Source organism: Pleurodeles waltl, chromosome 6 (assembly GCF_031143425.1).
Source record: "Pleurodeles waltl isolate 20211129_DDA chromosome 6, aPleWal1.hap1.20221129, whole genome shotgun sequence".
NCBI lineage: Eukaryota > Metazoa > Chordata > Amphibia > Caudata > Salamandridae > Pleurodeles > Pleurodeles waltl.
In genome coordinates this window covers 1,067,462,902-1,067,478,560 of record NC_090445.1, presented here as the reverse complement: position 1 = coordinate 1,067,478,560, position 15,659 = coordinate 1,067,462,902, and the positions used below count along the sequence as shown (strand labels likewise).

At 49.2% G+C, this 15,659-nt stretch overlaps 1 protein-coding gene across 13 annotated transcripts in view; it reads left to right on the top strand.

The window, feature by feature from the left end:
• The window catches only part of EIF4G3 (eukaryotic translation initiation factor 4 gamma 3), a 906,783-nt gene that overhangs the window by 862,609 nt on the left and 28,515 nt on the right, over positions 1-15,659 (top strand). For all 13 annotated transcript variants that reach the window (XM_069240075.1, XM_069240074.1, XM_069240071.1 and 10 more), the window contains one exon: positions 10,695-10,776. In XM_069240075.1, the coding sequence (XP_069096176.1) occupies positions 10,695-10,776 (82 nt within the window). The remainder of the gene's footprint in view (positions 1-10,694; positions 10,777-15,659) is intronic.

Below are 15,659 nucleotides of genomic sequence, written 5' to 3'. Positions count from 1 at the left end.
ACCGGTGGTGAAAGGGTGCATGCACCTTGTCACGCAGGCTGCAATGGCAGGCCTGCAGACACATTTTGCATGGGCTCCCATGGGTGGCACAATACATGCTGCAGCCTATGGGGAACCACTGGTGCCCTAATCCCCTTGGTATCTAAGTAACATACTAGGGACTCAGTATGCCAATTGTGGGGTGTGCAAAGTCCTAGGCAACCACATTTAGAGGAAGAGAGCACAATCACTGGGGTCCTGGTTAGGAGGATCCCCAGTGAAAACATTCTAAGCATAATGATAGGCAAAAAGTGGGGGTAACCGTGCCAAAAAGAGGGTACTTTCCTTCCCTTTATGGTTTACTGATCTTTTGCCAAGCCACCACAGATGGCAATCAATCAATCACAATATTTATAAAGCGCGCTATGTACCCGTCAGGGTTTCGAGGCGCTGGGGGGAAGGGGGGGGGGGGGTGGAGGTGTGCTGCAGTTAGCGGTCGAAGAGCCAGGTTTTGAGGAGTCTCCTGAAGGTGAGGAGGTCCTGGGTCTGGCGTAGAGATGTGGGGAGAGAGTTCCAGGACTTGGCGGCGAGGAAGGAGAAGGATCTGCCGCCGCAGGTCTTGCGCTGGATTCGGGGGACGACGGCGAGGTTGGCGGATCGAAGTTGACGTGTGGGAGCGTAGAAATTGAGTCTGGAGTTGAGGTAGGAGGGTCCGGCGTTGTGAAGTGCCTTGTGAGCGTGGGTGAGGAGTTTAAAGGTGATCCTCTTCTCCACCGGGAGCCAGTGGAGTTCCCTCAGGTGAGGGGAGATGTGACATCGGCGGGGTATGTCGAGGATCAGTCGGGCGGAGGCATTTTGGATACGCTGGAGTCGTTTGATGTCTTTGGTTGGGATGCCTGTGTAGAGTGCGTTGCCGTAGTCAAGTCTGCTGCTGACGAGGGCTTGGGTCACCATCTACTGGTCTCTGTTGGAATCCACTTGAAGATTCTGCGGAGCATGCGGAGGGTGTTGAAACAGGAGGAGGAGACGGTGCTGACCTGTTTGGACATGGTGAGTGCAGAGTCCAGGATGAAGCCGAGGTTTCTTGCGTGGCTGGCAGGGGTGGGTGGGGGTCCGAGGTCGGCGGGCCACCATGAGTCGTTCCAGGCCGAAGGAGAGCGCCCGAGGATGAGGATTTCCGTCTTGTCGGAGTTGAGTTTCAGGCGACTGTTGTTCATCCATTCGGCGATGGATTTTAGTCCTTCGTGGAGGTTTGTTTTGGCGGTGAGTGGATCTTTGGTCAGGGAGAGGACGAGCTGGGTGTCGTCGGCGTAGGAGATGATGCTGGCGGGCCAGTTTTGCGAGGGGGGCCATGTAGACGTTGAACAAAGTAGGGCTGAGGGAGGATCCTTGGGGGACGCCGCAGATGAGGTTGGTGGCTTTGGAGCGAAAGGGGGAGAGTCGGACTCTCTGAGTTCTGTCGGAGAGAAAGGATGAGATCCAGTGGAGGGCTTTGTCTTGGATGCCGGCTTCCTGGAGGCGGGTCAGTAGGGTGCGGTGGCAGACTGTGTCAAAAGCGGCTGATAGGTCGAGAAGGATGAGGGCAGTGTGCTTGCTTTTGTAGTAGGAGTGCTTTTAAAGTGTGTACTTTTGATTCCTTGTGATGTTTTAGCATGTTGTACGTCTGGTGCCTATGCACAAATTCTCATGGGCATTTGTTCTCCCATTTATTGGTCTGCGTGTGATGCTCCACGGTAGGAATTATGTAATAGATACCTCTAGTTGCAGATTCCTTACCTTAGAATTTCCCCCAGGCGTCAGTCTGGATCCGGAGATTTTTCTGCGAGCATTACCCCTGTGCGCCATTGGATGGCATCGTCGACTCCACGTCCGTCGTTGGTGTCGTCGTTGCCCGATATGATGTCGCAGGTCATGTATGGGCACAAGCCTGGCATTTTGACATCAGTTTTTTTTTCCGCGCCAGCCTACGTGCAGATCCCAAGAGAGATACCCCTACAGTCACCTTTTGACTATTTGTGGAAGTTTTTTGACTTCTTGGTGCATCAAGTATGTCGTCACGGAAAACCGACGTGAAGCCTTGCAACTGGATGATGTCCGTGACAGATCTGCATCTTGTGTGTCTGTGGTGTTTAGAGAGCGACCACGACCCAAAGTCATGTTCTGAATGCTGGGTCATGAACCCGAAGGCCTTGAGAGAGCGGTCCTTAAAGCTGCTCACGGGCAAGCACCTTGCTCTGCATTGGTCCCAGGCTAGGTACAGAGGAAGGTCCAGAGACCGCTCGCGGAGCCCTCACCGATTGTCATCGTCCCATTCAAAATCTTCCGGACATTCAGGTAAGTATAAGAAGTCATCGAAGAAGCACAAGCTTTCTTTGACTTCACCCTGTCGGTCGGACGATGCAACGTGGGAGGAGCGTCATCGCTCTAGGCCTCCATCCTAGGAGCCTACTGCTGGATTGGCCTTGCCCCTCCCCGAGTTTCCAGGAGCTGGAGCCACCTCAGCACAATTGAATGAATTTCACAAGGTCATGCACCTCATCTTTTGGTAGTCCGCCCCTGTCAGAGTGCCTTCAAGCCCCGCAGGTCGACAGGGGTCCCTTCGGTTTCCGTGCCGGTGGCTTCGGCCTCGACTCCAGGGTGCACCCCAGGATCCTCTTACAGATCCGACCCAGCATTGGTCGTACCTTTGCAACCTTCCCCAATGACAGTTCCGACATCAATGCTCCTGGTGACGACCGAGCCTGCAGACGGCATTGATCCCATACTCATTGCCGATTCCGACACAGAGGTGGAGTGACGTTGCTTGACACAGATTCTAACTTGGGCAGGGACCTCGCTTCCAAGGTCAGATACTGACCCTAATTCTTATGGGTACGAGTTTGGCGAGAGTATAGAGGGGTTTCTGGAACCTTTATAATACAAGCTTTAAGATCCTATGGATTGTGTTCAGGAACTGGGTGAAGCCAATGGTCTGGACACCTCCCCTGACGTTGGTATGCTTTCTCCTCCTACCGTAGGTATGGAGGATGGAGGCATCTTATTCCATGATGTTGTGGAGAGCGACCAAGGTCTGGGGCCTCGAACTGCCATCAGTGGCTGTCAGGACTGACCTCCTGACTGACGTGCTTCAGCCTAGGGCTTCTATGTCAGAACTCCTTGTGCCCTTCAATGAAGCCCTTGCTGAGGTCCTGCTGGGGACCTGGTCCAAACCCAGCACAGGAGCTCCTGGGAACAGGATGATAGCCCGTGCCACAGGCCTGTACCTAATGACCCGACATTTCTGACCCAACACCCCTCCCCGAGAGCTTAATCATCCAGGCCTCAACATCCTATGGTGCGTTCCCTTCCGCTCTTTCTGATAGGGAATCCAAGAGGCTGGATCACCTCTGGAAGAAGCTGTTTAATTTCTCAACCTGGCATTGCAGTCCATGAGCACTGCATGCCTTTTGGGCCGTAATGCCCATACTGTATGGGACACAGCCACGCAAGTGGTGCCACAGGTTCCGGAGGAGGCCCCAGGACATTCTCTCCCAAGCTGTTGCTGACGCTCCGAAGTGGGCTGGATACTATGTACACTCTAGGCAGTTTGGTTGCTTCGACGGTTGCCTTGAGGTACTATGCCTGGTTGAGGACATTTGGCTTTTCAGGGGATATCCAATCCACCCTGATGGACATGCCCTTTGATGGCATCTGTCTCTTCAGAGACAAAGCAGGCTATGCGCTTGAGCACTTTAAGGAGTCCCAGGCTATGGTCCGGTTCCTAGCCCTCGCAGCTGCCCCTCGCCCCCCTCAGTCTGCTTTTCGCCCCTTTCATGGCTACGTCCTTTTACCGCCAGCCACTGTGCTACACATTCTGCTCAGCCTCTGCATGGCTGGTGACGTGGGATCCAGTGTCCGTCTGGATCGGGGAGCCAGCAGTCTAGCCAGTTGTAGGAAACTGGCCTGGTGTGTGGTGGTACCTTTGGTACTTCCACCTTATACCAGGTCCTGGGTTCCCCTATTAGTGAAGTGTAGGCAGTGTCTAGAAGCCAGGCTCTCTAGAGGTAGCTGTGAATGAGCAGCCAAAGCTTATCTAGGAGACATGCAAAGCTCATGCAATACCACTGTAGTCACACAGCACTTACACACTTGAAAGAACCACACAGTGTTATAAAAATAAAGGTACTTTATTATAGTGACACAATTACCAAAAGTACTAGATAGGCAATGCTCCCATAGGTGGTAAGTAAACACACTAAATATGTACACTAGTAATCAGAAAAAGCCATAAATAGCAATAGAAAGCAGTGCAATAACAATAGACAATAGTGACCCTTCAGGCAGCCCACACCATATAATAAAAAAATTGGAATGTGAATGCAGGACCCCACCCAGGTGAGTGGAGTCTGTAGAGGGGAGCTGCAGGAACTCGGAACCCCACAAGGTAAGTACCACAGTGCACCCCAGTGACCTGGAAAGAGGAGTAAGTTACTGGGTTTTCCACAAACCACCAAAAGGACTGAAAAGAATAGTGCACCACCCAGACAAGACTGCAAGAAACCAGCAGTGGATCCCGAAGAAGGAGGACCTGAAAAAGAAGGGGACCAAGTCCAGAACTCGTAGAAGTGTCCAGTGGTGGCAGGAGCCACGACCCACCCATCTGTGGTTTCAGGATTTGGTCGACGGTAGGATGAAGTCGGTCAGCAGTGCCGCCCTGGAGTCGGTGAAAAGTTCCTGGAGGATGCAGTCTATGTTCCACACCAGTTGGAAGATTGAAGTCGGTCTGTGGCATGGAAAAGCTGCCAAGCCTTGACAAAAGCAAGAGTTGCGGTAGACGGAAAGTGGAGTTGCCGGGGACCACCAAGGTCCGGGGGACACAGCCCATGGAGGGGAGTCCCAAGGGGACCCTCAGCAATGCAGAGAGTCCACAGAAGAAGAGGCAGCCCCAACAGAAGACCCACTGGAAGAGGACCCAAGAATCGCATAGGAGCCCACGCAGCACAACTGAAAAATGGTTCCACGCCGCAGGAGAAGCACGTAGAGGGCTGTGCATCGCAGGGAAGAGTGCTGGGGCTACACGGAGCCTGAAGATCCTTGGGAGGAGATGGCAACAAGTCTTGGTAGCTGCAAGACACGCGATGCACAAGGGTACTGTCCTGCGTGGTTAGGCAAGGGCTTACCTTCACCAAGTTGGACAGCTGGCAGAGAGGACCAAGATGACCACTCCAGACCACTACCCGTGATGCAGGATTTACACAGCACAGGAAGAGAGGAGATCCAGGCAGCCCTTCGTCGTTGCTGTTGGTGCCTGCGGATGCAATGGAGTGACTCCTTTACTACAAGGGAGATTCCTTCTTGCTTCTAGTGCAGGCTGAAGACTTGCTGTCCTCAGATAATGCACAGCCACGGAAATGTCGCTGTAGATGGAAGGAGCCGGATAAACAATGTTGCAGGGCAAAGCCGTCGCTTTTGTTGCAGATTGTAGGTTCCTTTGGAGTCCAGTTGTGGTTCCAATGGCCAGAAGTTGAAGTAAACAGTGCAGAGGAGTCCTGCTGGAGTCTTGCCCGTCGAATCTAAGGACCCACCCAAGAGGGAGACCCTAAATAGCCCTGGAAGGGGATTGGTCACCTAACCAGGGGCTGTGACATCAGCTGCCTGACCTGGTCACTCAGAAGCTCCCAGAGGCCTCTGCCCACCTTGGATTCAAGATGGCAGATTCCAGGGACCCTCTTGAGGAGCTCTGGTCACCACCCCTGGGGTGGTGATGGACAAGTGAGTGATCACTCCCCTTTCCGTTGTCCAGTTTTGCACCAGAGCAGGGACTGGAGGTCCCTGAACCGGTGCAGACTGGTTTATGCAAGGAGGGCACAAAATGTTCCATTCAAAGCATACCAGTGGCTTGGGAAGGCTACCCCTCCCAAGCCATTTAACACCTGTGAGGGGTGGCAGCAGCTTGGGCTGCCCAGAAAACCCCAGAAACCTGGTAGGAGCAATGCTGGGGGTTGTCAAAGGAGCCCCCAGAGTGCATGAAATCATACTTCCAATACTGACAACAGTATTGGGGTATGATTCCAACATGTTTGATACCAAACATGCCTGGGTTCAGAGTTACCATTATGTAGCCGGACATAGGTAATGTAGTGACCGATGTCCAGTACACGTATACAATTGTGTCCCCGCACTCACGAAGTCCATGAAAATGGAGCTGGAGTTTGTGGGGGCACCTCTGTTCATTCAGGGGTGCCCTCACACACAGGTACCTGCACCCTTTCCTCTGGACTAGGAGGGTCTACCATAGTGGTGACTTAGTGACCTGGTGCAATTACCTTTAGTGAAAAGGGTGCATGCACGCCTTCACACAGGCTGCAATGGCAGGCTTGCATATACACTTTGCATGGACTCCCGATGGGTGGTATAATACATGCTGAAGCCCATGGGGGACCCCAGGTGCCCCAATGCCCTGGGTACCATATACTAGGGAATTATAAGGGAGCACCACATTGCCAAATGTGGGGTGGGTGTTGTCCAAGCAACCAAATTTAAAGGGAGAGATCAGTCACTGGGGTACCGGTTAGCAGGATCCCAGTGAACACAGTCAAAACTTACTTATTGATAAAGTGGGGGTAACCATGCCAGAAACAGGGCACTTTCCTACACCAGTCACTGCCCTCCCTCAGTCGCAGCCTCCAGTCCGTCCTAGTCCTGACGCTTCCCCACCAGGGTATGGTTGGCAGCAGGATTCATCATCACCTGCCCCGCAGCACACCATCACGTCAGACAGGTGGGTTTTGCAAATAGTCCAAAGGGGCTACTCCCTCCCCTTCAAGACTACCCCTTCATCCATGCACCATCCTACGATTGAATGGCGGAGGATCACCTGGCACTTCTCCGCAATGAGGTTATGGCTACGCTGGCCATGGGAGCCTTGGAGAAGGGTCCCTATGCCAGACATAGGTCATGGTTGTTATTCCCGCTAATTTCTGGTGCCCAAAAAGGACAAGGGCCTTCACCCTATCCTAGACCTTTGGTCCCTCAATCTCTTCCTCAAAAAGGAGAAGTTAAAAATGCTCACTCTGGCTCAAGTCCTCTGTGCCCTGGACCTAGGAGACTGGATGGTAGTGTTGAACTTGCAGGACTCATATTTCCATATTCCCATCCAGCCTGCCCACCAACATTACTTGCGGTTCGTAGTAGACCATGACCATTTTCAATTTACTGTGCTCCCCTTCGGATTTACCAACGCCCCTCGGGTGTTCACCAATGTGATAGCGGTGGTCGCATCTCCTCCGCGCAGGATAGCGGTTTTAGTCTTCCCCCTACCTCGATGACTGGCTGTTGAATGCAGGCTCACCCTAGGCTGTTGTCTCCCTGCTCCAGACTACGACTGACCTTCTGCAGTCGCTGGGGTTCTCTATAAACGTGCCAAAGTCACACCTGACTCCCTCTCAGGTGCTCCCTTTCATCAGAGCTGTTCTGGATACAGTGCAGGTTCGGGACTCATCGCATCCTGCTGGTGACACATGGCAGGTGGCATATGCAGGCTCTGCAGTGGGACCTGAAGTTCCAGAGTGTGCAGCATTAGGGGAATCTTTCTGACATGGTCCAGATCTCTGAGGAAACTGCGCAAGATCTGCAGTGGTGGCTTTTGAACTGCAATTGGGTTAGAGGCAGATCCCTCTCCCTTCCCCATCCAGATCTGACAGTAGAGACCAGCATCACCCCTGGGACAGGGTGGCCACATGGGAGAGGCAGAGATCAGAGGTGTCTTGTCCTTGGTGGAGTCCAGGCTCCATATCAATCTTTCCTTCCCTCTCTCAAATGTAAGGTGGTACAAGTGTTCACAGACAACACCACCCCCATGGGGTACTGCCAACAAGCAGGGCGGGGTGGGGTCATGGACCTGTTGTTAGGAGGCTCGACACTACTGTACATAGCTGAAACGTCAGGACATTTCCCTGGAGGTTCAACATCTGGTGGTTCTCTGAACGCCAGAGCGGACAAATTCAGCCGTCAATGCCTGGTTGATCACGAATTGCATCTCCATCCGGAGGTGGAGCAAAGTCTTTCAGCTGTGGAGAGAGACTTGGTTAGATATGTTTGCTTCGACAGAGAACACCCAATGTCAGCTGTTTTACACGTTGGCGTTTCCAAGGCGGCACTCGCTCAGCTACGCTTTTTGTCTCAAGTGGAACTCTGGCCTCCTGCACGCTTTTCCGGCAATACCACTTCTGTCCAGAGTTCTCAAGAAGGTCAAGAACGACTGGGCTCAAATCATTCTTGTAACTCCGGATAGGGCACGAAGAGTATGGTATCCCAAGCTATTGAACCTGGCCATTGATCCTCCGATCAGACTGCCCCCTTAAGGTGTATCTTCTGACCCAGCAGCGGGGGACAGTTCTCCACCTGAACCTGTCCAGTCTCCGCCTTCTTGCATGGAGTTTGAGCAGCGGCAGTTGACAGTTTTTGACCTGCCATCCAAAGTCTTTAATGTTATCTTGGCAGCCAGACGCCCCTCCACCAAAATGGTATACACCTGTTGTTGGAACAAATTTGTGGCACTGTGTACAGACAAGTCTGTGGACCCCCTTTCTGCCCTTCTTTCGGAGGTTCTTTAGTTTGTTCTTTTCCTGGCCCAGTATGGCTCTGCTCTGGGCACCCTCAAGGGTTATTTGTCTGCCATCTCGGCTTTCCTCAGATTGCCTGACCAACTCTCCTTGTTTAAATCTCCCGTTGTTGGAAGATTTCTTAAGGCTCTAACCCATCTGTTTCCTCCTTTTCCATTTATAATGTCCCATTGGGATTTGAACTTAGTACTTACTTTTCTGATTTGTGCTCCTTTTGAGCTTATTCACAACTGCCCACTTCAGCTCCTTACTCTGAAGGCAGCTTTCCTCGTAGCCCTCACCTCTGCCCGCAGACTGAGTGAGCTGCAGGCTCTTTCCACACCTTTCATCTCCATCCATCCTGACAAAGTGGTGCTTGGTACCATGGCTTCCTTTCTACCAAAGGTGGTTACGCCCTTTCATGTAGGCCAGTCTATCACTTTGCCTACTTTTTCTGCGCCCCAACATCCTTTTAAGGAAGAGGAGAGACTCCACCTCCTGGACCCAAAAAGAGCATTGGCATTCCATCTTGTTTGTGCCAAACAGTTCAAGGGATAATCAACTCTTTGTGGATTATGTGGGTGCAAAGAAAGGTTAGGCAGTGCAGAAGGGAACCATCTCTTGATGGGTTGTTCTCTGCATTCAATTGTGCTACGCATTGGCTAAAAAGCAACCACCGGAGGGCTTGTGCGCTTACTTTACCAGAGCAACAGCTGCAAACCACTGTGTTAGCATGCAGAGTTCTGGGTGTTTGCCAGGCAGCAACATATAGGTATCCTTGCACACGTTTACCAAACATGACTGTCTGGACAGTCAGGTCCGAAGGGACAGGTACTTTGCCCGTTCAGTCCTGCAGGACTTTCTAGTTTGATATTGGTTCGCAGACCCTCGTCCGGGGATGGTATTACTTGGGTATCTATTCTAAGGTAAGGAATCTTCAACAAGAAGTCTCAATCAGATGAACAAGTTATCTGTTAGAGACATATTCTAGTTGCAGAATCCTTACCAATTCACCCATCCTCCCGGCTCTGTGAACTGATGTCTAGGGACAGTGTCATCCCTTTCAGGGACCTAGTTCTGGTGCACTTCTAGGGTCAGTGTTCTTCAAGGCTCCCCACTTCTGCCTTGGAAAGTCATGAAAAGAAACTGACATCACTGCGCTGAGATGATGCCTATATACAACCCACAATGTCGTATCCAGCAACCACGATGGCAACAATGGACACAGAGTTGACAGACGCCACCTGGCGGCAGTCAGAGGTAGTGCTCGAATTAAAAATCTCCATATCCATACTGACGCCCGGGGGAAATTCCAAGGTTCGGAATCTGCAACTAGAATATGTCTCCACCCGCTAATTTGTTACAGAAGGTAAGTAACTTTTTCTTCATGACGTTGAGCTTCCTACACCAGACTGAGCTTTATCGAATTGCCCTTTGTAGTTCCTGATCTTAAAGCACTGTAGGATCTCACCAGACAAGGTAGTACTCGTACCCATACTGAATTTTTGTGTACTGTTTCCAGACTCCTCACCCTGACTTACATTTGAAGTGTCTGCAAGGGATGCTTCAAGGAGTTTGCCACCCTAGGTAAAGTGACATTTTGGCCTTTGTCACTTTTCCCGACATTGTGATGGTATTTGATGTTTCTGTGGGCAATTTAGCTCGGTTTCCAGTGATTCTCCATTCTGCTGTACACTGACGTCTACAAAACTGTCTGCATGTTTTTAGAGTCCTACACTAGAATGATATCTGCGGAGATGTTCCCAAGAAACCCACCTTTCCGAGGTTGTAGGACTTCCCCTAGATATGTTAGTCCTCATTCCAACGCTGAGGTTCTGAAAAATATTAAGGGCTAAACACCTACCTATAGGCTGAACTATGTAGGAATGCAGCTTGACATTCAACTTTGTCTCTCAAGCAATATTCTTAGAGTTTGAGTAACAAGCTGGTACAAATGCTGTCAGGGAAAACCTTCCTAACCTATTCCTGAGCTCAAGGAAATTCTGCTCCTAGAACCTTCGTATAAGAGCCTCACGTTGAAGCTCCCATTCAGATCAGCACTGTGGCTAATGTGTCACTGTTGAAAATGTTACTAGGGGCTACTAATGAGTCTTTGTGTACTCTTGATTTCAGGCCAATCTAGATGAATTCCAGATGAGTTCACCTACATTCCTTAGAGCTTTAATGACAGCGGTATGCAGCGCTGCTATTATTGGTGAGTAACTTGCAATTTCTCTTTCTTTAATGAACTGTACATGCACAAGAGTGAGGATGTTTGAACTACCACCTGGGCATGACAATATGACCTCATCTCCTGTCTTTTGAGCCATAACTCGAAAAAGCACCTTGTATCATAGCAAAATGTTTTCTGAAATCTTTTAATGTAAAATGTAAAGACAGAAACGATCACATCCGTAAATTGAAGTTAATAAATAAAACAATACCCATCTTGTTCCTTCTCCCTTTTCGCTCTCTGACATTTGTCTTATATGATTTAACAAGCAAGTGCATCGTTTCACACCTTATTTTTGTGGATTACCAATTGAGGCGTCTCAAGTAGTTTTATTTAAAGTTCACTTCTCTTCTAGCTCAAGATCGGAAACAAATCTGTTATTACAATTGTTTGCATTTTAAATGTAAAATGCAGACCAAAAAAAAGCTATAACCCCTGATATTTCCTGTATTTTTCTCTAAAATGTGTGTGGGGGGGGGGAACGTAGAAAAAAATCACAACTTTAGAATTTGTTTAAGCATCAGTTTTAAATAGAGGTGATCCTCCCCCATTAACCAGTTCTCAAACCCCTCCTCCCCCTCAAGAAAGACAGAAACTATTACGTAGTGAATAACTTACAAAAACACTTAACATCCCAAGAACAAGTGTTTGTCATACTATAACTTGGGGATACTGCCCAAGCAACAACAAGGCATTATTAGTGCTGTAAACGCCCTTTGACCCCCACCCCCTTTCCATAAATTAGGTGTATGTTCAACTGCATTATTGTTTACAGCAAAAACAGACACATCGTGTGCATAATCCTCTGGTTATTTGCTGTTGGACTCACTTAGGTGAAATTTGAGTTCTCAATGGTACTTCTAACCTCAGACTCCTTGTCTTTTGGATTCCTCTCGGTACCTGACTGGACCCAGAATCTTTCCTAGAAGTTGCTTTTGCGTGCCAACAGGGGACACCTTCAGACTCCACCGAGACTCACACTGCCTCGGAAAGAGACAGTCAGGAACCATGTACACGAGTTGCACTTGTGCACTGACATCAGCTTCTTTCTGCACCTAAAGTTCCACTGCCACAATTATGTCAGTGTTTTGCCAACTCCCAAATCGTTTTCATTACAGTATTGTAGGGAAGTTGACTCTAAAGACAACGGTAGGAAAGAGATGATGGTTATGGAGCTAGACAGCATCTGCCTGTGATGTCTACGGTCTAATCACAGCTTTAACCCCTGCGACCATTGGTCCCTGATGCACCCGCAAGCTATTGGAGCAGGAGGTGAAAGAAAACTGTACGTCATTGAGCACAAGAAAAATGGCAGATAGCTCCAAGTCACAGACTCACTCCCACTACAAATTGCAGGACTGCCACTCCTGTTCCAGGTCCCAGTCCTGCTCAGTCTTTGTTCTCTAGTAGGTCAAAGGCAAAGTCAAAAGACAAGTCTGGCCATAAACACATGTCCAGATGGGGCTCTTTTGTGTCCCAATAATCCCTTTCCAGGAGGACGTTGTGCAGTACATCACTTGAAGGACCCGACTTTCTTCCTCTCATCCAAGTCAGAGCCCATCCTGAGACTAGCCCAACATGTTCAGAGTTTCCACAAGCAGTCATTGACCCTTCAGCAAGTAGAGGACTTCAAGGAGGCCATGCTGCATCTTCTTAGGAAGGTGCAGGCTCTCTCTGAAGTGCCTTCGGGCCCATGGAGAACCACAGAGGCCCCAGGTTGGATTTCCACTGGTGGGGCCATCTTTGGTGCCTGCTGCCCCTACCGGGCCTGTCCCCAGCCCCAAACAGCATCTGCTCATGCCTTCACACTGTGCCCATTGAGGCAGAACTATACTTCATTGGTGGCTGCTCTGAATCCAACCTCAGTGCCTGTTTCAGATCTGGAGCCAGTGTCCCAGGCGATATCCCGTTATGATAAAACCAAGGTGCAGTTAACCCTTAAGATGATTCCATGAGAGTGCCAATCCTTCTAAATTACGTCTTCAGCCATTGGAAGAATAGCGGAAGACTTTATTCCGATTAGATTTAGATGCCTTCCAGGGCCTTTAAAACACTTTCCAGGATGTTAAGGAGGTGAATAATTTACATGCACTCCCCCCCACAATCCCCATCCTCCAACATTACAATGATGCTGCCCTTTACATAGATTACAGAAAACTAGTGGCCTGGGCACATCCCCTGGGATAGAGTTGGATTCACCACCAGAGGAATAAATGCTTCTTTTGGCAGAGCCACATAACTGTTGGAAAGCTACCCACAACAGTGACCAAGGCCAAACCTATTGATGAAGAACTTCCATTCTTGGCCTATTACTTCAGAGATCTTCCCTTAATCAAGCTTTGGCAGTGATCTTGATGGCTAACTGGTCCACGTTGTGCTTCACTCACCCAATAAGCCACTTTATATAATAATCCTAGCCCTGGAGACCTGGCATTTCTGACCCAGAACCCTAAGAACTTGGTAAGTTAGGCTTCAACCAGCAAGAGCAACCCATCACTTTGAACAATGGTTTGCCCAAATAGTCCATTGACATGTTCAGGATAAGGGTCTTTCTACCTGACAGTTTGGCTTTGAGGTTCTTGAATGATATCTGCCTGCTGTGGTCTATTTACATGCTATCGGGGACATGGCCATGGAAATCTTGCCTGCTATTCAAGAGGAATTCCAAATGTTATTGCACAAATAATTCAAGATTGACGGAATGTGGCTAAGTATGTGTTGAGAGCCAGTCTAGATACAAGTCCCACCATTAGCACCAGTGCAGTGATCAGGCATCATGCCTGGGTGCACTCCACAAGATGTTCTAGGTATATACAAGCAACCCTTTGACCATTCCATTTGATGACTCCCAGCTTTTTGGAGAAAAAGGTGATTATGCGTCAGTTCCACCAACAATAAAATAACTCACAGGATACTCTTGGGGTTCTCACCTGTGTCCAAAGGCATCGTTTGCAGAGAGTACCACAGATCATGCAACCTTTTATTGACTCCAGAGGATGTGATGGTGACAGAGACCTGGCCACCAGCAAGGAAAGCAATCACTGTGATGGCCTACCACGACTGCAGCAATCCCACTTTGATTTCCCTTCACATGGTAATGCACTGTCAGAACAGATTTTTTTTAATTTTTACCAGCTCAACTGACATGTAGTGCCTCCAACCGGCGGATACTGCTGTTTGTTCAAGATGGTTATGCTCTCACTTTTACATTTGTTCCCACTCCTGTTCCATCTGTCTTTCTTCAGACTTCATCACTCCATCTCTTCATCCTTACACAAGGTGGTCAGTTACCACTGGCCCTAGCAAGAGTTTCTGAGGTGGAGAGGAGATGGGGGTGTTACGTGCACCAGTTTTTGATGCTTAGAAAAATACAGAGGGCTTAGCCTTCAGTTTCTGTAGACCTTCCCTTAGAAGGACAGGTTCAAGATGTTGACTTTGGCCTAGGTCTTTGTACATTGCCCTGCCTTTCACCCTCACCTCTGCTGTTTACAAATGTTACCACAGTGTGAATGCAGCTCATCTTCGCAGGTTTGAATACACATATTCCCATCCCTTGAAACCTGGATCATGAAGGCGAGCTTGCTGCAATCATTTGGGGACCACCTAAAAACCAATGGAATTTTGCTTTCATCTCTGGGATCTCTATTAATAAGCCAAAATTCCAACTGCAGGAAGCACAGAAGATTTCCTTCATAGAAGCCATCCTAGACACAGTGGCATTGAAGGTCTTTCCATCCACATAACTACTCTGGACTTTCTGGTTATGATTTCAATGTGTCTGGCTCACTCCTGGGTTTGGGCGTGGGCAGTTTTGAGATTTCTTAACCTGCTGGTTCTCAAGGCTGTTGGAACATGTGGACTCTGCAGTGGAACCTCTTCCTCCAGTGGGGTCCAGCAGTGGGTTTGCCTCTCAGACAACATCTGTATTTTTTGACTAGGCAGACTGGGGCTTTCAGTGGTGGCTGACAGAAGCCAGCCTGACCTGCACCAGGCTGTTCTTCCTACTTCACCCATGCTTCATCTCTGGGCCGTCATGATCACCTTGGGATAAAATCAGATGTGGGGTAAGGGATGGTGGAAATAAGTGGACTTTCCGTCCATGGATGAGCAGAAGCACAATATTGGTCTTGTGGAGTATTTAATGCCATTCAGTTTGCCCTGAAAACTTCTCTATAAAGGGAAAACCAGTCCAGATTCTAACAGACAGCACAGCTGCCATGTGGTACTGCAACAAGCTAGGTGGTGTTGGGTCAAGACTGCTGTGCCAGGATGCATTGAGATGGACATTGGTTCAACCTTCTGGGGATTTCTCAAACAGCCAATCATTTTGAAGAATTGTTCAGTGGCAGACAAGCTCTGCACTCACCATCTGGTGGACCACAAATGTTAAGTGGTATCTTAACTTAGTCCTCACATTCTTGATAATCATACCCTTCAAGCCTATGCATAGCTGTTCACCGAGCTTGCTCACCATAAAAACAGGATGTTTACAGCCCATGGTGCTGTAGATACACATGCTGTGCATACTCCTGCCATCTAGTGTTGAGCTCGGACATTTCAGTTTATGCGCTATCAGTGCAACCTCTGTGTACCACCTTCCCTGATATTTTAGTGCTACAAACTCATTCTTCCTTTTTTGTGAAAGTGCTGTCACCAGTCCATGCAGGACAGTCTATCACTCTCCATTTATTTTTCTCTCTGCTGCATCCCTCAGAGGGAGGAGGGAGGTAAGGCTTCCCTTGTTGGACCTAAAAAGAGCACTACATTTTTATATCAACCACACTATGGATCTCTGGGGTGGATGACCAACTTCTTATTGAATTTACTGATTCTAAGAAAGGAAGAGCAGTTCAAAAGCATACCTT